General features: G+C 39.2%; 1 protein-coding gene across 1 annotated transcript in view; it reads right to left on the bottom strand.

The window, feature by feature from the left end:
• The window catches only part of LOC132405153 (nuclear factor NF-kappa-B p105 subunit-like), a 52,086-nt gene that overhangs the window by 5,215 nt on the left and 21,308 nt on the right, over positions 1–25,563 (bottom strand). Inside the window, exons 7-12 of the mRNA XM_059989855.1 lie at positions 22,196–22,350; positions 15,211–15,369; positions 12,615–12,719; positions 12,014–12,105; positions 2,545–2,683; positions 1,516–1,626 (exon numbers count right to left, since the gene is read on the bottom strand). Of these exons, the coding sequence (XP_059845838.1) occupies positions 1,516–1,626; positions 2,545–2,683; positions 12,014–12,105; positions 12,615–12,719; positions 15,211–15,369; positions 22,196–22,350 (761 nt within the window). The remainder of the gene's footprint in view (positions 1–1,515; positions 1,627–2,544; positions 2,684–12,013; positions 12,106–12,614; positions 12,720–15,210; positions 15,370–22,195; positions 22,351–25,563) is intronic.

The raw sequence follows: 25,563 nt of genomic DNA, 5'->3' as shown, positions 1-25,563 counted from the left end.
TGTAACTTATTGTAACCTATAGTATTTTTTTATATATTGCAATGTACAACTGCTGCAAAATAACAAAACCTTTATGTATGTTAGTGATAATAAGCCTGATTCTGATTCCGAGAATGCAGAGTTTCAGCAACTCTCCATCTACATAAAGCAGTCTTCAAATCCAAGTAAAAGTTTAATAAAATTCTGTCCTGCTTCATTAGTGGTATTAGTATTGTACACAACATTCCATGTGTTGTCTCATCAATTGCCTGAAACATAATCACTCTATCATTATACTCCATTCTAGAAATAAATAATATAATTGATTCTATTAATTTTCCTAATTACTTACTGTAATTTAATACTTCATATTATTGTTTTGTGAGTCAAACATTCAGACACCAGGAATGCCCTGGGTATGATTAAGATAATTCATGCTTCATTTTTATTTTTCAAAATGAACAATTTCACATTTTGCCGAATTGTACTTTATTTGTCATATCTTGGGCCATCTACTTGAACTTATCTATACCTCTTTCTCCTGATGTCTCACTGAATTAACTTAAATTCAAACACCGCTGCAAATCATTCAAGATTGCTTTTAAGTATACTGTATCTGCCGGATATGGGTTCACTTTAATGCTAAATGCTTGATTTCCCATGTACTACTAGCACCTGTGACATCTGGAGCATCCCGGCCTATTTGGCAAGGTTGTAAATCAAATTAAAGTCATACTGCACTGACATCTGCCTACTCTCTGTACTTGTGACAATGAAGTCTTATCTGTTGAGCAATATGATTTTTTAAAATTCCCCCAAATTGTTAGCAAATTGGCCACGTGGCATTAAAATAAACACCAATTCTCCAATTTGAGCCCCGCAACGTTTTTGTACCTATGGTGTGTGTGCAGGAACCAATAGCTCAAAAGACCTCTTCTGAAGGTACACCAAAGGATGTCTAGAAAAGCAAGACTATACCTACAAGCATTGTTTCAGTTTTGTTTCCTTCTTTGTTACTAAATGCAAAGAAAAGATAATTTCATGATTGAGAATTCACAGCAAGGAATGACACTCCCTGGAGGTACATATGGAGAAACTGTATGTGCTAATAAAATAATATTTTCAATCATTAAATTAAATGGAGGGGAAACTACATATGAACTCTATCCACAATTTTCAAACTGTAGTCTCTTTAATGCAGTCACTAGCAGGAGCCGCTCAATGGTACAATAATTTTCTATAAGAATGCTGCCCAAGTCATCTTGGTATAATGAACAATCTTTAAAAATTAAACCTCTGTATGGATCAATGAGAAATTTCCAGAATTATGCATTTCATGTGAACAATTGGTCCTAAAAGAGTGAAGATCTTAAAGTGGAAGCTGATTTCAATTTGGATCATTTTACAAAAAATGGCCAATAGTGAATGGATTCTTTGAAATCATGTGCAAGAGTTATACAAAATTTCTAAATGTGCTGTTTTTATACCCAGGTCGTTGCAGACTTGTCCCTTCATTGATGTGGTATACTTACTCACCCTCTCCAAGATTATCACCGTATATTCCCCTGTGAGCTAACGCTGGCTCCTCGTAATTATCTGGACAGTTAGGGAAAGTCTTTTGCCATTTCTTCTCAGACTTTTTCTTGGCTATTTAAATAAAACAATACAGAAAGCAAAGCAAAAAAACCAAAGGATATATAAGTTTTCAAAACCTCATTAGAAGTAGAAATTTTATCTCATTAAGAAAGGGAAAAATTCTAAAATATTGAATTGACTGTTCTTTGACCATTCTATATGATGGTCAGAGAAAATTAGGGGCCAATTCACTGTTATCCTTCTCGTTGTTATGCAAGAGTAGTTAAAAGTATTCTTTGGATGGATGATAAATTCTGCAGGAAAAGGTACCATTTTAAGGAAGTTAAATATATACAAATTGGCTTAAACATTTTAATAAATCCATGATTTTCATAAATGCATTTATTATGATCATTGTTCACATTTTAGTCAAATTACCCCATCCATTAATTTGGAGTTTATTCGGATATCAGAAAGTAAAATCATTTCCCACCCTTACTGGAAAAAATTAAACCAGATCTCTCTATATCAGTAATAATTTAAAAGACCAATGTTATAATGCTTGTTGAAACTGTCTCCCAATACACCAATGGAAATATCATCCCTTTGTTTACAAGTAAAGTTGCAGACTATTTCTTGGCAGTTCAGAGCTGAACCATTAATTACAGAAGTTCATAGTGGTGAGATGCTCTATCAGGCAGAGTGAAATACACTGAGACTGCAAAGTTTCTGATGACAGATGTGAGGCATCCATGAAAGAAACTAAGAAATCCATGATTTAAAATAGCCAGAGCAGAATTATCAAAACATCTGGTAAAATTCTTAAATAACAAAATATATATTTTATATTTTGCTTACAAGAGACAATGTCGAAGTAAATCAATTTGCATGTTTCAGTATTACTGTAACCAACTCCCTTCAGTTGTTCTAGAAGCAAACTTATTAACAAACTGAAAAAAATATTCTTAATTGTGGCCAGAAAGCACCTACCCTGCTTGTGTGGGTAGTATATGAAAGGTTTGGGTTCACTGGTTTCACCATCTGATCGCCTTCGTAGCTGGACAAACACTGAGATCGGTTTGGTAATGTGCAGGTCAAAGTACTTTGGTGTCTTGAAAACTATGGCAAACTGAAAACACACAGAATTTTATAACTTATTGTACATTGATGTAAGGAAGAGCACATTTGCCTGTGAAGTGATTTGCTGTCAGAAGATAGTGAAGCATTCTAAATTCTAAAGGACTTCTAGTGCATAAACTTCAATATGTAGCATGTAACTTTTATTTGTGATTGCAACACAAAAACTGATGGTAACAATGAATATCATGATCACCACTACATACAAAGTATGCAGCAAGGTCATTAGACTTGTGCAGTGCTTATTTGATGTGATGGTATTGAGTTTGCTCTTTGTAAAATTCTGAACTCAAACAAAGATCTTAAACTCTATTTGATGTAGATAGCTACTAAAGGGAGATTATACTGTAGCCACCTACATTTCAAAAGCCAGACCACCACCCTGTTTATCCTCCACGGTGAGTTCAGTTGCCAGTAGCCACTCTTTGAACGGTGGGTCCCCAAGGAGGAGATCCTTCCAGCAAATGAAGTAGTTTAAACACAGTTAATTTATTTTTAGTGATACACATTTAAATTCAGATGAAAGTTTTAAAACTTACAGAGCATTTCTATCTTATAAAAGACTTTCAAATTACAAACAATTTCTAAAACACAAAGGATTTCAAAAACAGCTATAAGTTAAAAAGACATACTAATAAGTTGCAGTTGAACAAGTCAATCATCATAGAAATTGAAAGCAGAGGAAGAGATTCCATTTACCCATCTTTGCGTTATTAGTCTTGTCATTTCTTGACTATTCTAACAAGCCTGACTGCTCTCTTACATTTATACGTTTCTTTGTTGCTTGGTAACTTTACATGCATGTGTTATTTTTTCAGATACCTTTGCTGGGAAATTCGCACAGATGGTCTAAAAAGCTTCTGAGGACAGAGATTCCAAAATTAATGCTGTGAAGGCGAATTCCTTGAACACACAAATCTCCCCACTATCGATAGTTCAGCTATTGGATGTGTTAAGTAATTGTGTCAGTCTGGTCTACAAGTTTCTTTGAACTAGATAATGTAGCTGGTGATGTCTGGTTTGATGCAGGCTCAATTAACATAACCCCTTGGTTTTAGGCTACATCCACACTACGCCGGATAAATCCATAACTGAAGCTTTTCCTCTTCGTTTTTACCCTCCGCCCACACTGAAACAGCGTTTTTGTCCCCCGAAACCAGAGCTTTTCAGAAACGCTTTTCAGGGGGTATTTTCAAAAACACTGCTCGGGCAGATCAGTTTGGAGGGGGTAACCAGAGACTTTTGAAAACGCTGTCAGACGGCAGCGCGCCATTTCATTGTTTTCTTGATTACAACCTAACAATTTCAGAAGTCGGCAACAAGACTGAAGCCGGAAGAGTTAGAAATGAACTCACCAAATACTTTGACCCATAACTTACTGAATAAATAGGTATACTCACTTTGCCCTGTTTCCTGTCCTTGCTCGTATGAAGGTGGTTTACCTATTTATGTAAGTACTTCTCGGACAATAGATGTGTAACAGCCTAATGTAACATTGTATGGAAATACAAGATAACACTGATGCAGACATATTTTATACATTTAACAAGGTGCTTTATTAATGCAATGGAGTTGGTCAGTTTTTCAATGTTCGTCTTCAGCCGGGTCAATCTGTCCGTGAACTCCCTGTCGGTTGCTGCCGTATGCTCCAGTATTTGTTTTTTTTTAGTTTTAAGTTCTCCTGCATGAGAGCCAACAGCTGTCCGTTGTTTTAAGTTTTTCTAGTCTGTAACTACACAAATGTGCACTTTTACGGCGAGATTCGACAGCAAACATGTTGTTTGTTTTCGGTAGATGTGTCCTGCGCATGCACAGCAGGATGAGATTTGCCAAAATCTCCATTTCAGTGTGGATAGAGATATTTTCAAAAACGCATAGTGTGGATGCCTATTGCTTTTATGCAAAACCAGCATTTTCAAAATTATCTGGTCTAGTGTGGATGTAGCCTTATACTCCTGGAGCCAGCAGCCTGTGCGCTACAGACAGTTCTGTTTGTTTGCAAAGCTGTCCTTTTAACTTCAGACTGATTACTGCTTGTGATTTACATGAAGAACTGAAGACTGGTTCTTGCTTACAACAATAAGTTGAGCCAGAAATATTGGTTAGAAGTTTAACTTACTCAAAAACAACTCTTTCACTTTTGGAAGGGTCAGCTGCTGGTTTCAAAAGCTGAGCTTGGCAAAAAGGCCAAGGACAGTGAATATCCATCAGATTGATGGCGCCTGACAAAGTAAGTCACACACATGCAGCTGGTGGGTAATGTGAGCCATGCAGAAGAAACCTGAATTAAACAGCAGGAGGAACCCCCTAGACTTCGTTCATGTACGGGGAATCAAAATTACTTTGTTGTGGACTGTGAATATTTACAATGGTTGATGTACAGTATGTGAGCTTTGTCAGTCACTCTGTTTGGCCTTCTGCCTGACAAAGAGTTGAAAAAGATGGCTTCACTGTAAGCCAAGGCTGAAGAGGGGATGTGTGGATACTTCTGGCAAGAAGCTCCCATCCACCACAAACCAACTTGGACCAATTTTCCTATGGCCATATGATAGTGGAGCAATTTATCTGGAGATTAAGCTTTTTAAAGGAGGTGGCTATGGATCTTCTATTTGCTGCAGTCTGAAACTCCAGTCAGATACCCTTGAACATTATGAAGACCATACTGAGGTCCTGTATTGGCTGTATAATCAGGAGGCACAAGGCAATTTAACAAACCCACGTAAACATGCCCATTGATTGTGCTAGTTTTCATCTGAAGGGAAACATGGTACAACAGATAACCACATATTTTATTTTAAGGAAGTAAGAAGCCGCTAACCTTAAAGGTGGCAGTTTCCTTAACAGATGGTCAAAATTTACCACACATCACCTGCACTTTAAAAGAAATATACAGACATATCCAGTAAGGCAACTTACAAATGTCAGTAGGTTACCAGATGTCATTCATATATTTTTAGGTTTAGGTAAAGTACAAAAACTGATGTACGCACATATAAACAATATACTTGGCAGTGTGCTCAGACCTTGCAGCCACACTGCATCCAATCAAAAGTGTGTTTGTTCATCATGTCTGTCTCTTTTACAATCACAAGTCAGTGCTGGATACTAAGAACATCAAGTACTTCAGGACTATCCCATCACTGAGTTGCTCAATAGTGGTGGAGCAGGACTTATTGAATACCATTGTTGCATTGTCAACTGAACTTGTGTATCATTGGGCAGCATGTGGTCCAAAAAAAAAGATATGAGTGATTGCCTTGTACATTTTTATTGTGATCTCAGGACGTTGTTGGTCATTGGTAGCATAGGCTCCTGAAATTCCAGTTCACTGTTTCATTGGAAGACTAATGGTGGGGGAGCTGTGTTGCCTTGGTTGTGCTGAGGATTAGGCCTGGGCCGCAGGATCACTTGTTGCAATCACCCGGGGAGGAGAAACTGAGGTGATGTAGGAGACACCTCTGTGGGTACGATGGAGTCCTCTCTGGTTTGGGAGCTGGCCCCTCCCATCGGTGCTGCTCTCCAGTGTTCACTCAGTGCTGCTCTTCAGTATTTGCTCAGTACTGCCCTCTGGTGTTTACTTGGTGCTGCTCTCCTGTATTCGCTCGGTGGAAGAACAAGCTGGACCACTAATATCAAGCAAGTGCAGCAGGCAGTGAAGAAGGCTAATTGAATGTTGGCCTTTATTACAAAGGATATTGAGTACAAGAGCAAGGAAATCCTCTTGCATTTGTACAGAGCCCTGGTGAGACCACACCTGGAGTATTGTGTACAGTTTTGGTCTCCAGGGTTATGGAAGGACATCCTGGCTGTAGAAGAAGTGCAGCATAGATTCACAAGGTTAATTCCTGGGATGTCTGGACTGTCTTACGCAGAGAGATTAGAGAGACTGGGCTTGGAATTAAGGAGATTGAGAGGGGATCTGATTGAAACATATAAGATTATTAAGGGATTGGACAAGATAGAGGCAGGAAATATATTCCAGATGCTGGGAGAGTCCAGTACCAGAGGGCATGGTTTGAGAATAAGGGGTAGGTCATTTAGGACAGAGTTAAGGAAAAACTTCTTCTCCCAGAGAGTTGTGGGGGTCTGGAATGCACTGCCTCAGAAGGTAGTGGAGGCCAATTCTCTGGATGCTTTCAAGAAGGAGCTAGATAGGTATCTTATGGATAGGGGAATCAAGGGATATAGGATCAAGGCAGGAACTGAGTATTGATAGTAGTTGATCAGCCATGATCTCAAAATGGCGGTGCAGGCTCAAAGGCCCGAATGGTCTACTTCTGCACCTGTTGTCTATTGTCTATTGACATGCCAGTCAAGTCACCCAGGGCCTTGGACAATATAGATATGTTTTTTCTTTGTGATAGTATATTTTTCGGAAATCACAGCCATATGTGCTATTTGTATTATATCCTATATGCACTGTACTGTTGGTAATGTGTTTTACACCTTGTCTCCGGAGGAACTCTGTTTGGCTATATTCATGCATGGTTGAATGATAATCAAACTTGAACTTAATGACTTTAAAACATATTACAAGCTTCTTAATGTTGAAGATTTTCTCATGGAATGTGTCCCAACTTCACCCTGTATCTACAGTTCCTTAATCCCCTGAATGATACACATCAATTTTGTAATCTTGGAGAGGGTGAGAATTTGAATGGAAGATGGAGAGTGAGAGAGAGAAAATATGTGTTGTTATCCACTAGACTTTTTGTTATTTTTGAGTAATATTTACCATGTGCCAACATGCAAATTCTCATTTTGTTTCTCTCAGACTGAGTTTAAGTCTTATCATGCAGATTCGCTGTTTACAACCCAGACAGATAATTCAGCAACTTAGTTGCTGCTTTAAGTTTGATGCCATGGTTTCTGGTGGTTCACCACATGGTTCACATTGGATTGTAACTGAGATGAAAACTCAGGAATCTTTTCGTGAATCATCTGATGACTTCTATATTGGTATCTTTCAATTTAATTTGATTCTCTAGTATTTAACTCTTTAATAAGATTAGCTTTGCTTAATACTGCCAACCACTTCCTTTCTGAGCCTAACATATACTGAACTTAGAATGTAGAACAGTACTTCACAGGAACAGGCCTTTCAGCCCACAATGTTGTACCAAACTAATTAAATTAGTAATTGAATGGCTAGCTAAACTAATCTTCTGCTTGCGCAATGTACATATATTTTCATATTGACCGTGTTCATGTGCCTGTATAAATTTCTCTTAAAGTCTCTAATGTATTCTCTTCTACCACCACACCTGGCAGCTCATTCTAGGCACCCACCACTTTCTGTGTAAAAAACTTACCCCTCACATCTCTTTTGAAATTGCCCCAACTCTCCCGAAATGCATGCCCTCTGGGATTAGATATTTTAAACCTTGGATAAAGATACTCTTTGTCTACTCTGTCTATGCTTCTCATAATCCAATAAACCTCCATCAAATCTTCCCTCAGCCTGCACTGCTCCAGAGAAATCAACCCAAGATTGTCCAACCTTTCATTATCGTACATCGCAACAGGCTGGTAAACTGTTTCTGCACCCTCTCCAAAGTCTCAACTTTCTTCTTATAATGGTTCAACCAGAACTGTATGATGCATCCTAACTAGAGTTTTATAAAGCTGCAACATAACTTCCTGGCTTCTGAAGTCTATGCCTTTGCTAATAAAGGCAAGTGTGCCATTTGCCTTCCTAATCACCCTTTCAAGCTGTGTACCCACTTTCTAGGAGCTATGAACTTGGACCTTAAAATCCCTCTGCTCATCAACACCGTTAAGGATCTTGACCTTAACAATGTACTGTCTCTTTGCATTTGATCTACCAAGCTGCAACACTTTACATTTATCTGGGGTTAAACTCCACCTGCCATATCTCTGCCCATACTGCAACTACTCCATATTCCGCTGTATCCTTTGCCAGTCATCTATCCACAGCACCAGCAATCTTCATATCATCTGTAAACTTACTAACTCACCTGTCTCCATTTTCATCCAGGTTATTTAGATATAGCACAAACATCAGGCATCTCAGTATAGATCACTGTGGAACGCCCCGAATCCCAAACTTACAGCTAATAAATCCCTCGGCCACCTCTCCCTGTCTTCCTTAGGAAAGCCAGTTCTGCATCCAAATGGATCCCATGCATCTTAATTTTCTGGATGAGCCTCCCGTGAGGGACCTTGTCAAACACCGTACTAAAAATCCATGTAGACAACTTCCACAGCTCTAACTTCATTAATCGCTCTCATCACCTCATCAAAAATCTCAATCAAGTTAGTAAGGCATGATTTGCCCTCCACAAAGCCATGCAGGTTCTCCCCAATTAGACCATAGTTTACTAAATATTCAGAAATCCTATCCTTAAAAATTCTCTCCAGTAACTTCCTTACTACTGATGTGAGAGTTGCAGGTCTATAGTTTCCAGGATTATCCCTGGATCCCTTCTTGAATAATGGAACACATTAGCTGCTCACTAGTAGACGGGGACCTCTGGCTAGAGAGGTCTTTTCCTTTTACTTTTACTTCTCGACTAAAATCATCATAACCTTCGACATCCAAGGTTCTCTTACCTTGCTATCCTTGTCCTTCCTTCTAACTGGAACATGCAATACCAGTCCTGTACTCGGTTCAGTTGGTCTTTAAACACCTTCCACATGTCAGTTGTGGACTTGTCCACAAACTGCTATTCCCAATTAACTTTCCCTAGTTCCTGCCAAATGCTCTCATAATTTGCCCTGATCCAATTTAATACTCTCCTGCAGGGTCCATATCTATCCTTATCTACAGCTATCTTAAAACTTAAGGAGTTCTGGTCACTGATTGCTGCCTTAATTTTTGCACTTCTGTTTTCATTTTCAGTTTCCTCTGAATAACAATTGAGTTGATCCTTAAAAAAATCCATTGTTATCTCTTAAATATTGTGAAATATAACCATATAACAATTACAGCATGGAAACAGGCCATCTCGGCCCTTCTAGTCCATGCCGAATGCTTACTTTCATCTAGTCCCACTGACCTGCACTCAGTCCATAACCCTCCATTCCTTTCCTGTCCATATACCTATCCAATTTTACTTTAAATGACAATATCAAACCTGCCTCTACCACTTCTACTGGAAGCTCGTTCCACACAGCTACCACTCTCTGAATAAAGAAATTCCCCCTTGTGTTACCCCTAAACTTTTGCCCCCTAACTCTCAACTCGTCCTTTTGTTTGAATCTCCCCTACTATCAATGAAAAAAGCCTATCAATGTCAACTCCATCTATCCCCCTCAAAATTTTAAATACCTCTATCAAATCCCCCCTCAACCTTCTACTCTCCAAAGAATAAAGACCTAACTTGTTCAACCTTTCTCTGTAACTTTCTCTGTAACCTGCTGAAACCCAGGTAACATTCTAGTAAATCTTCTCTGTACTCTCTCTATTTTGTTGACATCTTTCCTATAATTCAGTGACCAGAAATGTACACAATACTCCAAATTTGGTCTTACCAATGCCTTGTACAATTTTAACATTACATCCCAACTCCTACACTCAATGCTCTGATTTATAAAGGCCAGCAAATATCAAGCAGTTTTCTCATTCAGGTCTATTCTTCCTCTTCCAAATCTTGACTTATGCTTCTCCACCAAGCAGCAGGTGTCTAACTCTAGCCTGTACCCCACCATAAATACAATACAACTTATCTTTCTCTTGGTCTTTGTTTTCTTCAAGCGATTCAGAACATTTCTCTATAATCACTTCACGGATTTGTCTTTATGCCTTTGAAATATCCTGACTGTTATTCTCCATATACTTGTGTTGCCCTTATCATGCTAGCAAGCACTGCTGCTTTGTGAGTCAATGTGGATTGCTGTTAACACACCACATCTGCCCTCTTCACCCACGTAACCAGGTCCCAATGAAGAAAACAAAAGAATCAACCTTGCTCCATCCGTAGGTTGTAAGTTCACTCTTTTGAGTCAAATAGTTCCATATTATTTCAACAAGAGGATCTAAAATGATAGCTATTTCCCAAGCATTGCTACCAAATAAACTTGTGCAAAATGGCACTGATTCCTGCAAAATATTCATTTTCTTACTCTCCTTCATTTTGTTCCTTAATGCTCTCTCTTGTTACTTATTATACATCACTCTCGGAGAGAACAGCTTTACTTGTCTACAGTGGACACTAAATGTCTTCCATATTTTGCCATGGGAGCTGAGAAATCCATTGTAGCTTGTCCAGTTTGCCACGTTTCTTGAGCTGTGCTTGGTGTGGCTACTTTTCATCCTATATCAGGGATCCACCCTTCTGTCTTCTGCAGAAGCTACTGATCTGGACTCACTCAGATGCACCCTTAATAATACAATAGCTCTGATATCCTGATTGCCAATGTGGTATATTGGGCTCTTACTAGGCTACGGAGTGAACTGTTAAATAAACTCATATAATTTAACATGCTTCAAGGAAACATGCTGATTTTGATAGCTAAGTTTCAACTGAAAGCAAAAGCAACTATGATCAAAAGATTTCAACGGGAGATTGTTCTTAAAGTGAGAGCAAACCAGCAACCTTAATGCTGCAGTTTTCTTATCAGCTCACAGACATACATCACATGAGTATGTAGTCCTTGTGCACTGCACAGCAGTGGCAGGAGGAATGACAATGAGATATCTTTTCTGGACATGCTGTCAAGATACAGCTAATCTCCCTTGGATTTAGATAAAGAATTTATTCATCTGAATGTGAGCTCAGGCAGAGAAGCAGTTTATGCTTGAAGCAACATTTCAAACAATTTAGAGTTGAAATGATGCTGCAGATTATGATAACATCACACCATTGCCACGAAACAAGAAAACATCTTCCATTTCCTCTCACAGATCAATGGGATTACTGATACCTGTTCTGAACTCATGAATATCCTGGAAATCATCATGGAACGGAAACCAGAGAAAACCCGTATGGTGGCTCTGGAGGTCAGGGTCATTGTTAGGTTACTGGAGTTGTGAAGCAGGAGCTCTACCCCCTTAATACTGAACTAAATTCCAGTAAGAACATTTGCTGCACAGTCAGTTTCCTAACCAGATACACCCGAGACTCCTTCATCTGAGAATATATATTTCTACCTGTTGATTCCTTTTAATGCATATAAAGAAATTGACTGAGCGTCACCAGTGATTAACAACTTGGTATAAAAAATAAGAATCTACATTTTCATCACATATAGTGGAAAGTATTCACTTTCATTTCCAATGAGAACTGAAATTGAACTACACTTTTCTCAATATAAGATTGTCAGCATAATACTTTGTTGTAAATTGCTCTGCAGTATCTACCTGTCTATGAACATCGGCAGCACTAAATTTTCCAAATGCCTCCCAGATGTGACCACTTTCATCCTCCTGGTAGAACCGGACCTGGATATCATCTAAGAAAGGGAATACAGTAAATCAGAACTTGGTAAAAAGTTTTCTTCTAAATATGGATTTCTGCTATTGTGTAAATGCTAAAAAAGTAGCCTTTTAAGCAACAGCATTTTAGAGATCTACCTAATAATTATTAGAACCACAAATCACTTTGAAGATGGGTAAAAGAAAAGCTAACTTGTATGGTTAATCAAAGGCCCCATAGAATAACCAAACAGAATGGAGACATCCGGGCAAATCTCTTACAACTAAGCTATTATAAATGACTAGGCTTGATTTTGAGCACACAATTTATACAGTATGTAATTATTCTTCACATAACATTTTTTCTACAGCAATTATTCTCCTTTTTTGGGAGAAGTTGCTATGATTTCTGATACTTTCCACTTATAAATCAACTGTTTTCACTCTTTATAAACAGATATTTTTGCTGTACAATAAACACATGCTCACTTTACTCCTCCTTAACGACTTATAAAACATTGTCAATAAATGCCTTGTTATTGTTTACCTTTTTGTACTTTATCACACAGCAGAAAGACTTCATCCCCACCCACTACACTCCCGGCAGTTTTGGCCATTCTTACTATTCTCAAACTTGATGCATTGGGTGCTTCTATGAAAGGAAACACAACATTCAATACTCATTCAGTGAAAGTTGTCCCTCAAAATTCTTTTCAATGTCAAGAAATTAATGCTAAAATATTTAAATTACATTCAAAATTTAGTTTTACCAGCTCAGATGAAGCTAGAATTAATGGTGGAACCTGTGTCTGTTTTAGCTTTGTGTGAAGTCTGGCCTAATATCATTTGGGTCAGCATTGGTAGGAAGCTTAATGGATATGTGAGATTTTGGGAGTTTGCCCACTGTATTCTTGTGAGCCCACAGAACGACTTAGTGAGATTTGAAAGCAGTTTTGTTCTGATCCTGCTTAAACTCTGGAAAGTATCCCACCAAAAGAAAGTTATCCAAAGCAGTTCGAATAACTTTAAAATTGCTGAACTTCTTTGGCTAATTATCAGTATCAGTCAGCTATTCCAGTTTACTGAGGCCAGTTGGAGAAGGGAGCGCCTGTTACACCTGTGCATGCGACTATTTTGAACAAGGTTGGAGCTGACATCAGATGCACAGCAACTCTGGCTGGGTTTGCAAGACATTGCCTCCTACAAAGCAAAACCCAATAACGTGAATGACAGCGATGCTTCACTACCAGATGAATTCAATGACTTCTATGCCTGCTTTGAAACGGAGAATATAACTGCAGCTGTGAAGATCCCTGCTACACCCGGTAACCCTGTGATCTCTGACTTGGAGACTGATGTCAGGCTGTCTTTAAAGAGGGTGAACCCTTGCAAGGCATAAGTCCCCAGTGGAATACCTGGCAAGGTTCTGAAAACTTGTACCAACCAACTGGCAGGAGTATTCAAAGACATTTTCAACTTCTCACTACTAAGGGCAGAAGTTCCCACTTGCTTCAAAATGATAACAGTTATGCAGTTAAGAAGAATAATGTGAGCTGCCTTAATGACTATCGCCCAGTAGCACTCACATCTATGGTGATGAAATGCTTTGAGAGGCTGGTCACAACTAGATTCAGCAAGGATCTGGACACACTACAATTTGCCTATTGCCACAATAGGTCAATGGCAGACACAATGTCAATGGCTCTTCACACAGCCTTAAATCATCTGGACATTTCAAACACCTATGTCAGGATGTTGTTCGTCGACAACAGCTCAGCATTTAACACCATTATTGCCACAATCCTGATTGAAAAGTTACAAAACTGGGCCTCTGTACTTCCCTCAGCAATTGGATCCTTGACTTCCTAACTGGAAGACTATAATCTGTGTGGATTGGAGATAATATCTCCTCCTCGCTGATATCAACTCTGGTGCACCTCATGGGTGTGTGCTTAGCCCACTGCTCTACTCTCTTTATACCAATGACTGTGTGGCTAGGCGTAGTTCAAATACCATTTATAAATCTGCTGATGATACAACCATTGTTGGTAGAATCTCGGATGGAGGCAAGAGGGCGTACAGAAGTGAGATGTCACAGCAACAGCCTTGCAGTCAACGTCAGTAAGATGAAAGAGCTGATTGTGGACTTCAGGAAGGGTAAGACGAAGGAACTCATACCAATCCTCATAGAGGGATCAGAAGTGGAGAGAGTGTCAAGATCTCTGAGGATCTAACCTGGTCCCAACATATCAATGCAGTTATAAGGAAGGCAAGACAGCAAATATACTTCATTAGGAGTTTGAAGAGATTTGACATGTCAACAAATACACTCAAAAACTTCTATAGATGTACCATGGAGAGCATTCTGACAGGCTGCATCACTGTCTAGTATGGGGGAGGTGGGTACTACTGCACAGGACTAAAAGAAGCTGCAGAGGGTCGTAAATCTAATCAGCTCCATCTTGGGTACTAACCTACAAAGTACCCAGGACACCTTCAGGGAGCTGTCTCAGAAAGGCAGCATCCATTATTAAGGACCTCCAGCACCCAGGGCATGTCCTTTTCTCACAATTACCATCAGGTGGGAGGTACAGAATCCTGAAGGCACACACTCAGTGATTCAGGAACAGCTTCTTCCATTCTGCCATAAGAGTCCTAAATGACATTGAACCCATGAACACTACCTCACTTTTTAAATATATATTATTTCTGTTTCTGCACAATTTTTAATCTATTCAAAATACAGATACTGTAATCAATTTATTTATTTATTTTTACTTTTTTTCCTCTGTATCATGCATTGCATTGAACTGCTGCTGCTAAGTTAACAAATTTCACAACATATGCCGGTGATAATAAACCTGATTCTGATTTTACCTACTAGAGTAATTCTCCATTAAGACATGACACTATTGCAGGTAATGGGCAGCGTCTTTCCAGCCCACTCTCAGAAATTATGCAACTGCTTGTCTTATATGAAAACCCACACATTCTGAAAGCTAATATCTTGTTCTGCTTAGGTATTAACAGACTAATTAAGAAATAAAAATCATTATTCAACAACTCTATTTAAGAGCAATAGTGTAAGGTGCAAAAGCATTACTTTATTTTACGCAAGTATGATGATATGAAAATGTACTCACTACTATCGTAAATGGGATCCGATATAACTGAACTAAGCCTATGTGTGAACTTGCCATCACTTCCTGGCAGGTATGGTGTGAACATCAGGCGGACAACACTGAGATCCATGTACTTGGTTTGCTTCTGGGCTTCTTGATGAATTCTCTCTCTGTCTTCTTCTAACATTGAGAAAGGATTAACATTGCATTAGGACCTAAATTTGTTAGATTTCAGCAAATGCTGTTACTATAAGATGCAAGATGTTGACTTGCTGCTGCTGGGCCACATAGACTTCGGTTCCAACCCTCTGACTCTCAATACAGGAGCCCCTCAGGGCTGTGTACTGAGTCCCCTCCTTTACTCCCTGTACACCCATGACTGCATCACCACCCACAGCTCCAATCTGCTAATTAAATTTGCCGACAGCACTAAATTGGTTGTCCTTATCTCAAACAATAATGAGGTGGCCTACAGGGAAGGAGTCATCTCTCTGACACAGTGGTGTCAAGAAAACAACTTCTCCCTCAATGTCGCAAAAACAAAGGAGCTGGTTGTGGATTACAGGAAGAATGGAGATGGGCTAACCCTTATTAACATCAATGAATCTGGAGTTGAGAGGGTAAACAGCTTTAAGTTCCTCGGCATCCACATCACCATGGAACTCACAACAGCGCCTCTTTCACCTTAGACAGTTGAGGAAGTTTGGTATGGGCCACTAAATCCTAAGAACCTTCTACAGGGGCAAAATTGAGAGCATTCTGACTGGCTGCCTCACTGCCTGGTATGGGAACTGTACTTCTCTTAATCGCTGGACTCTGCAGAGAGTGGTATGGACAGCCTAGCACTTCTGTAGTTGTGAACTTCCCATGATTCAGGATATTTACAAGGACAGGTGTGTAAAAAGGGCCTGTAGGATCATTACAGACCCAAACCATCCCAACCACAATCTATTCCAGCTGCTACCATCCGGGATGCGGTACAGCAGCATAAAACCCAGGACCAACAGGCTCCAACACAGCTTCTTCCACCAGGTCATCAGACTGATGAACTCACGCTGATTTGAGTGTAATCTACTTTACATTGACTGTTCTATTTATTATAAATTACTATGATTGCACATTGCACATTTAGGCAGAGATGTAACATAAAGATTTTTACTCCTCATGTATGTGAAGGATGTAAGCAATAAAGTCAATTCAATTCAATTCAAAAGAAATTTTGAAAAACTGTTGGATGTGCCCTTGTGCCCTTGACATACGGTTCTGGCTGTGGTAAGATGAAACAGAATTAGTGATTTGCATTTTTCTATATAATGGCTGAATATTTTGCCAAGGTGGCTTACTCAAGTTTAGATTTAGACTTTGTTTATGCAGGTAAGCTTGTCTGAGGTGATTTACAGGAAATCATGTTGCAGCTTTCAGTAAATTGCTCAGGTGTCTTGTCTTATATGGAATTGATATTTATTTGTAGGAGAAAATCTGCAGATGCTGGAAATCTGAGCAACACACACAAGATGCTGGAGGAACACAGCAGGCTTGGCATCGTCTATGGGGAAAAAAAGGGCTGCCGAAGGGCTTTGGCCCGAAACACCAACTGTATATTTTTCCATAGATGCTGCCTGGTCTGCTGAGTTCTTCAGCATTTTGTGTGTGTTACTAGTTTAATAGTAAGGTTGTTACAAGGGATTTTTGAAGCTTCTCCATGGGGTGGATCGTAATCAGAGTCTGGCAACCTTGATGCCTCTTCATATCATCAAATTGTTGGGTCTCCCCAGCGGCTGAAGACTGAATGTTTAAGAGTATTCATACAGCATTGCTAATTGTTTATTGCTGATAATTGCAAGCTTGAACTTGATTTATTAGTGAAGAATCAAATAAAGAAGTTTGAGTTTTGTTTTTTCTAGTTGAATGAGACTAGATTTGTAGCTGTAGTTAGAAGTTGAATTAGAATTATAGATAAAAGTTTAAAAAATTAACTATTTTTTTGGTTAAGAGTTAAATAAAGTTACTAAATCTAACATTTTGTGAAACTGTGTCATTCATTACCAACTCAGTTGCTGAAGAAGAATCAAAGGACCCCTGACACTGAGCTCATGTTACGTTGCAGTTGCTACAAGTGGGAACTGCCAAAGTTACAACACACAAACAAAGAATCATCCAATCCAATAAAGTGTAAATATTGTGAAGATATTATAAGAAACTGGTGTAATTTAGGTTGAATGAATTCAATGTCGAATCAAAGAGAAGAAAAAGTACAATTGGATTAAGATTGAGAAAGGAAAAAGAAACAGGAAATGTTTATTAAAATACTTTTCAGCTATCACCAGTAGGAACAGTAAAAAGGCAATCATCCAATTTGTTCATTTTAGTTAATTGATATTAATCAATTTTATCATATTGTTAAAGAAGTAATTAAGCTGATATAAATGGCATTTTCGTTTCTATTTACTGGATAAATACAGTAATATTCTACCGATCCGTGTATTTTATCTGGTGAGATATACAACAAAAGGCTTTTTTCATGAAGAAAATGTCAGAGTGACATATGATACGTGGTAGGTTTTGGTTTTTCATATCTACCTCAGCCTGAAAATGCTGAAAATTTGCACAAAATGTAAGTGGAGAATGCCATTAGCTTTAATGTGAATGTATGTATTGCTGAAACAGGTTCATGGGTCCAGGAAGTGAGACAGGAAATGCACTGACTTCGAATAAGTATATTTAAGTCACTGAACATGAACATCGAGAGGTGGGAGGACATTGCAAGTGATCACTCTCGCTGGAGGATGGAACTACGCAGAGGTCTAAAAAGAGGAAAAGAGAAGCTGAGGCTTGCTGCTGAAGAAAAGCACACTCACTAAAAAAACAGCACCAAGACAACACCGGAGGACAGCGCCTTCAAGTGCAGTTGCTGCAGCCAAGACTGTCACCCCCGTGTGGGTCTCTACAGCCACAACAGACTCTGCTCTACCAACACAGATTGAAGCGAGACTTTCTAGGCACAGATCCGTGGTATTGGGGGTAGGGTACTAACATAGATAGAAAATTGGTTGGCAGACAGGAAACAAAGAGTAGGGATTAACTGGTCCTTTTCAGAATGGCAGGCAGTGACTAGTGGGGTACCGCAAGGTTCGGTGCTGGGACCGCAGCTGTTTCCAATATACATTAATGATTTAGATGAAGGGATTAAAAGTAACATCAGCAAATTTGCAGATGACACAAAGCTGGGTGGCAGTATGAAATATGAGGAGGATGTTAGGAGAATGCAGGGTGACTTGGACAGGTTGGGTGAGTGGGCAGATGCATGGCAGATGCAGTTTAATGTGGATAATTGTGCAGTTATCTACTTTGGTGGCAAGAACAGAAAGGCAAATTACTATCTGAATGGTGTCAAGTTAGGAAAAGGGGAAGTACAACGAGATCTAGGTGTTCTTGTACATCAGTCACTGAAAGTAAGCATGCAGGTACAGCAGGCATTGAAGAAAGCTAATGGCATGTTGGCCTTCATAACAAGGGGAGTTGAGTATAGGAGCAAAGAGGTCCTTCTGCAGTTGTATAGGGCCCAGGTGAGACCACACCTGGAGTGTTGTATTCAGTTTTGGTCTCCAAATTTGAGGAAGGACATTCTTGCTATTGAGGGAGTGCAGCGTAGGTTCATGAGGTTAATTCCCAGGATGGCTGGACTGTCATATGTTGAAAGGTTGGAGCGACCGGGCTTGTATACACTGGAATTGAGAAGGATGAAAGGGGATCTGATTAAAAAATGTAAGATTATTAAAGGATTGGACACGCTAGAGGCAGGAAACATGTTCCCGATGTTGGGGGAGTCCAGAACCAGAGGCCACAGTTTAAGAATAAGGGCTACACCATTTAGAACAGAGTTCAGGAAAAACTTTTTCACCCAGAGAGTTGTAAATCTATGAAATTCTCTGCCCCAGAAGGCAGTGGAGGCCAATCCTCTGGATGCTTTCAAGAAAGAGTTAGATAGGGCTCTTAAATATAGCGGAGTCAAGGGATATGGGGAGAAGGTAGGAACAGGGTACTGATTGTGGATGATCAGCCATGATCACATTGAATGGCGGTGCTGGCTCAAAGGGCCAAATGGCCTACTCTTGCACCTATTGTCTACTGTCTCGCGAGACTAACGGATGCCATCTATTTACAATTCGAGCTAACATTCATGTTCCCCAAGTTACAGACACTACAAAGCTGAATAATCAACAACTTACATACATTCAACAAACATACTTAGTTAAAAGTACGCACAGAGCATACCTTTCCAATCATTATGTGCATCTTTGCCTTAAACAAAGGAAGAGAGAACAAGCCCCTTCATGTGCTATTTTATTCACCCAGGATATTGGAAACTGGACACTAGTCAGCTATCCAACGGGAAAAGCGGCTGCAGTTTCTAAGCTAACCAATCACACCAGAAGCGACTTTTGACAATCTGAATAAGGCACGCCCCCATAGGACAATATAACATAAAATTATGGCTCGCATGCCAACATGTTAATTATGCTTGTACTACATTGTAAAGTTCAGGAATGTTTTGACTTGAGTTTCCTCATTGATTTTTACAACAGTGGTAGGAAGAAAACTAATTTGAAAGTGGCAGTATAAGAAATATTTTCTAGTGTCAATTGGCCAGAGAATGGTAGGTGCCTGGAACTCACAGCCAGGGATGGTAGTGGAAACAGAATAGTGGTGTTTAAGAGGCATTTAGGCCAGCATATGCCATGCATAGAATGGAAGGATATGAATCATGAGCCAACAGATAGAATTAGCTTAATTTGACATCATGATTGGCAAAGAATAAGTAATCTGAAAGGTCTGTTTTCATGCTGTAATGTTCAATGTTCTATGATTTTAAAGCATGAAGGATTTGTATGACTTTTCCATGTCTTTTCCATGACTTTTCCAAATTAACAATTTGTGGTGAAAATTATTGTTACTTACAGCACTTAAATCACATTCAGGCTGTCCAACATAACTCCACAGAATGAGAATTCTATCCAGGAAGTAATATTTTTAGGGGTTTTGTTTCACTATTTACTATTAAGTAAAAGCTAGTGGCAGAAATTGATGATGAAATTCACCAGGGATGGCTCTTAGTGTATCAGCACAGCCTCTGGTTGACTGAGGAAAAGGATGTTTAACCTCAAGATCTCAAATCAAGCACAGAAGTCGTGGTCTACCAGGAAGCAGAAGAACCCTGTGCTCCTGTGCACAGATATCTGATGGCACAGGGAAGATTATTCCACTCTGACATTGTCTTCATGAAAGTGGCCTTTTGCTGTAAATCTCACCACATAAAATACACAGATTGGCAGGATGTTACTGTATTTATCCAGTAAATAGAAACATTGCTACCATATCAATTCAGTCCAGCATAATGCTGTCTCAAACAATGCCTCAAATCCACTGGAAGGACGAATGTACCAAGTAAATGCTTTCTCTCCAACTGCACTGAGCCCTAATGACACTGCCAGCTCCTTTAGAAAGGGTGGACAATCGGAATTCAGTCACAGGTAGAGTGTGCTCAAAGCTTCCTTGAATGGTGAATTTGTGGAATTTATAGACACACGTAGCTGTGGATGCCAGGTCATTGGGTGTACTTAAGGAAGCAATTGATAGGTTCTTGATTAGACATGGCATCAAAGGTTACGGAGAGAAGGCTGGGAGCTAGGGTCGAAGAGAAGTGAAAAAACAGGATCAGCCATGACTGAATGGCAGAGCAGACTCGATGGGCCAGATGGCCTAATTCTGTTCCTATGTGTTATGGTCTTATGGAACTTGAAAATGCAAACATCTGCACCAGAACCTGGAAATCCATGGTCTATCATTATGTAAAATGGAAAAGACCGTAAGACCATAAGACAAAGGAGCAGAAGTCAGCCATTCGGCCCATTGAGTCTGCTCCGCCATTTCATCATGAGCTGATCCAATCTCCCCTTTAGTCCCATTACCCTGCCTTCTCACAATTACCTTTGATGCCCTGACTACTCAGATACCTATCAATCTCTGCCTTAAATACACCCAATGACTTGGCCTCCACTGTTGCCCATGGCAACAAATTCCATAGGTTCACCACCCTCTGGCTAAAAAAATTTTTCGCATCTCTGTTCTGAATGGGCGCCCTGCAATCCTCAAGTCATGTCCTCTCGTACTAGACTCCCCCACCAAGGGAAACAACTTTGCCACATCCACTCTGTCCATGCCTTTCAACATTTGAAATGTTTCTATGAGGTTTCCCCTTCATTTTCCTAAACTCCAAGGAGTACAGTCCAGGAACAGTCAAATGGTCCTTATATGTTAACCCTTTCATTCCTGGAATCATTCTAGTGAATCTTCTCTGAACCGTCTCCAATGTCAGCACATCCTTTCTTAAATAAGGAACCCAAAACTGTACACAGTATTCCAAATGAGGTCTAGAAAAGAAAAATTCTAATTGGCATTGTGAACCTCAAAGCAATATGCAGGAGTATTCAGAAGTCCAGCATAAAGTGTGAACATAACAAATTCCCTTCTGAAATATGAACCCTCTCAACCCATTAACAACCTCTGTATAAGGGACTGTGGTTCCCATATCAGCTCCCTCCGTCATCACAGAAACCTCAAGTCAAACTTTATAAGAAGTATACAATAATCAATATAGAAGGGCAGCTAAAGAAGTAAGAGTAGATGACATAATAAAATTCTGAAGTGTACTAGAACTGGGCTGAAACGAGAAGCTCAATTCTTCTCTATAGCAACCTAATTCTGGCAAATAACAGTTCCACAACTCCCTACTCCACAGATTGATGGAGGTTCTTCACCATTTGTTCTTCAGCAGTTCAAGGAAATGCTTCAGCAGCAACTTCTCAAGAAAAGCTAGGAAGGGCAATAATGTTGTTTTGATATGACACCCACAATCCTGTAAATGATTAAACTGCAGAAAGAGCATCAGATTCAATTTTACATTTGAATACCAGATGAAAAATGCAACATTACAGTATTAACTCACTTTGCAGATGTTTCTCTTGCCATTCCACTCCATCTTCTTCAGAAGGTGACATATTTCCATTATTGATGTCTGACATCCATGATTTAATCAGTTGTTCTTCTATAATTGCTGCCACGTCCTTCTTTGGAACATGAAGAACTCCAAGATTGGGAAAGCTAATCAGATAATAGATTTGTCAACTATCTTCATAGAAGTGTTTAAAAATCAGTACTGAATATTTTAGTACATCTAAGATTTAAAAGGATGTTTATAATAGCTCTATTCTTCATGTGCAATTATTTATTAGAGTAGTGCAAACAGCACACACTTCCATTTGATTTCCAACATGTTTAGTCCAATTTTGTTCAGAATATCTGGATTAAAGTTTTCTCATTCATTACAAGATCTATTTGATGAATCTAGGTAGTCATAACCCAATTCCTTGTGAATATATTTCTCAACAAGATCTATGTATAATTAACAGCAAGTTGATAAAACTGCAAAGCTACATAAGGGTGGCCATAATAAGAATGCAGAAGAGCAGACCTCACTGATATATTGGAGTTGGAGTTGCTGACTACCACAAAAATGAAGTTGTGTTTCATCACTGAGCCATGGCAGGAGAAGTTCTATTCTGCTGTTATTAATATTGTGCCGCTCAACCATCAGTGCCCTGAACCAAAGGGGATAACTTTGCCCAACTTCTATTGGTCCATCATTAAAATGTTTCCACAACCCATGGATTCACTTTCAAGAACTGTTCATCTCATGTTCTCAATATGTATTAATTAATTTATTTATCTATTTTTGTATTTTCACAGTTTGTTGTCTTTTGCAACCCAGTTGAATCCCCAAGTTGATGCGGTCCTTCATTGAATCTATTATGGTTATTATTCTATCATGGATTTATTCAGTATAACTATCAGAAATCTCAGGGTTATATATGGTGACAACAACATATACAATAGAGCTTCAACAACTGGCACCAGCAGAAGCTGAGCTTAAAAAGAAACAGCTAAGGGATTCTCTCTAAGGCAAGTCTACTGGTCAACAATGAGCTTCCTAAATCCATGTTATGTATATGGTGACATTGACAAAACTGAGAGTCTTTTGGATTCATTTATGACATATACGTACTTTATTAATAAATGTTTTGATAGTGATAGAGAAAAGCTGTTAAATTCATCAGCTAGCATGGACATTTAGCCCTGATGAACATAAAGGTCATTAAACGAGAATAGATTTAACTCTGTCAGCCCCTGACAATAGGTCCAATGGGAGAATGAATAGTGTATTGTGTTTCCATGGAATACATTACAACCTAAAAACTGTTCTGGCATTTTTAACAATCAAATTCTGATGATATCTATCCTGTTCAATTTCAAAGTCAAGGGAAACTTTGCTACAAAATTCAGTGAAAAAGCTGCATGAGCTTTGTATATAAAGTCGCTCTCAGCAACCATTAAGTGGGTCATAAAATCATTCTTGCTGCAGGATATTTTTCAACTTCCACATGTTTCTTGTCCTATTATTCTAAGTACAAGAGAGATAAAATTCACATGGACTCATTCTCTCCCTCAGCCTCAGGATGTCCCAAAATGGTTTACAGTGATTGAAGCTTTTTACATGTAGCCATTCGGGAAACATGATTTGTAAATGCAACAGGGTGTTGGGAACATTAATGAACACCTGCAAAAACAGAGATAGTTTTCATCTGAAGGCTGCACCTCTTACAGCACCATGCTCCCACATTACTACCATTGAAAATCAGCCGAAATCTTGAAGTACGGACAAGGAGATGAACCGACATCTTACTGATTTCAGGGCTCAGGCTCAACTACCGAGTCTCTGCTGAGTTCTAGATTATTGCTGATAATTCATTACTGTTTTATTTTATATGAGGAAAACCACTGGAAGGAGGAATTGCAGCTTTAGCAATTGACACCAGCAGAAGCTGAGTTTAGAAAAAAAAAACAATTAAGGGATTCTCTCGAAGGTATCAAAACTGAGCAACTCTACTGGTCAACAAAGAGCTTCCTAAATCCATCCGAAGAATCAGAATCAGGTTTAATATCACCGGCATATCTTATGAAATTTGTTAACTTCACAGCAGCAGTACAATACAATACATAGAAAACATAGAAAACCTACAGCACAATACAGGTCCTTCGGCACACAAAACTGTGCCAAACATGTCCTTACCTTAGAACTACCTAAGCTTACCCTTAGCCCTCTATTTTTTTAAGCTCCATGCACCCATCCAGGAGTCCCTTAAAAGACCCTATCATTTCTGCCTCCACCATCACCACTGGCAGCCCATTCCATGCATTCACCACTCTCTGCATAAAAAAGTTACCCCTGCCATCTCCTCTGTACCTACTACATAATAAATATAGAATAAAAAGAATTACAGTAAGTATATAAAAGTGTATAAAATAGTTTTAAGTAGTGCAAAAACAGAAATTTAAAAAGTAGTGAGGTAGTATCCTTGGGTTCAATGTCCACTTAAAAATCAGATGGCAGAGGGGATGAAGCTGTTCCTGAATCGTTGAGTGTCTACCTTCAGGCTTCTGTACCTCTGTCTTGATGGTAACAATGAGAAGAGGGTATGTCCTGGGTGGTGGGGGACCTCAATGAGAGATGCTGTAGTAGTGGGTAGTATAGAGTAGTGTCTATAGAATGTCTCAAGACAAGCTGCTTCAGGTTTCTCAAGGCTATTGCTACAACTTTTGGATGACATCGAAGTTAATACCTCAGTGTATTTGCCACAAGCTCATTCCAGGGTATTAGAGGAAAACTCCAACTAAGTAGACAGTCAGCACTATTCACCTGGGTAAACTACTGTACGTAATAGTTGAGAAAGTAGAGATTTGTGATAGTGGTTATCTTTAGCCCAGAGCATATTGTTTACATGTACCAAAACACCAACAGAAGAAAGCTCCATCTTAAAACTGGAGCTGTAGCATGCAGCCAACAGCATCATGAGATGCACCTGCAGACGCTTTCAATTTAGAAACTGAAACATTGCATTTCTGACATTAAACATTCTCTTGAAGAATCAGTGCAAATAGGTTTTTTATCAGGAGCAGAGATAGAACTCATAATTCTTTGTCTCAAAAGTAGGATTGCTTAGGTGGTAGATAAATGAGCAAGTACAAGCGGCTCTTGGAAAAGTGTGACTATACGAAGTGACCAGCCACATCATCATGATAATATTAGGCTGTAGAAAAAGGAAGAAAAAGGTGGAAGAAAAAGGTGGAACGACATAGGTCAGTAAATAGGTTTGTAAAGATTCTTTCAGCCAATCGGGGAGGGAGTTGCTATAGACTCAGTTGTCGCACTGTGGATAAATCCCTGAAGCAGCCATTCAAGAAGGAAAAGAGAGAGCT

The sequence above is a fragment of the Hypanus sabinus genome, chromosome 15 (assembly GCF_030144855.1).
Source record: "Hypanus sabinus isolate sHypSab1 chromosome 15, sHypSab1.hap1, whole genome shotgun sequence".
Taxonomy (NCBI): domain Eukaryota; kingdom Metazoa; phylum Chordata; class Chondrichthyes; order Myliobatiformes; family Dasyatidae; genus Hypanus; species Hypanus sabinus.
This window is presented reverse-complemented; position numbering and strand designations above follow the sequence as displayed.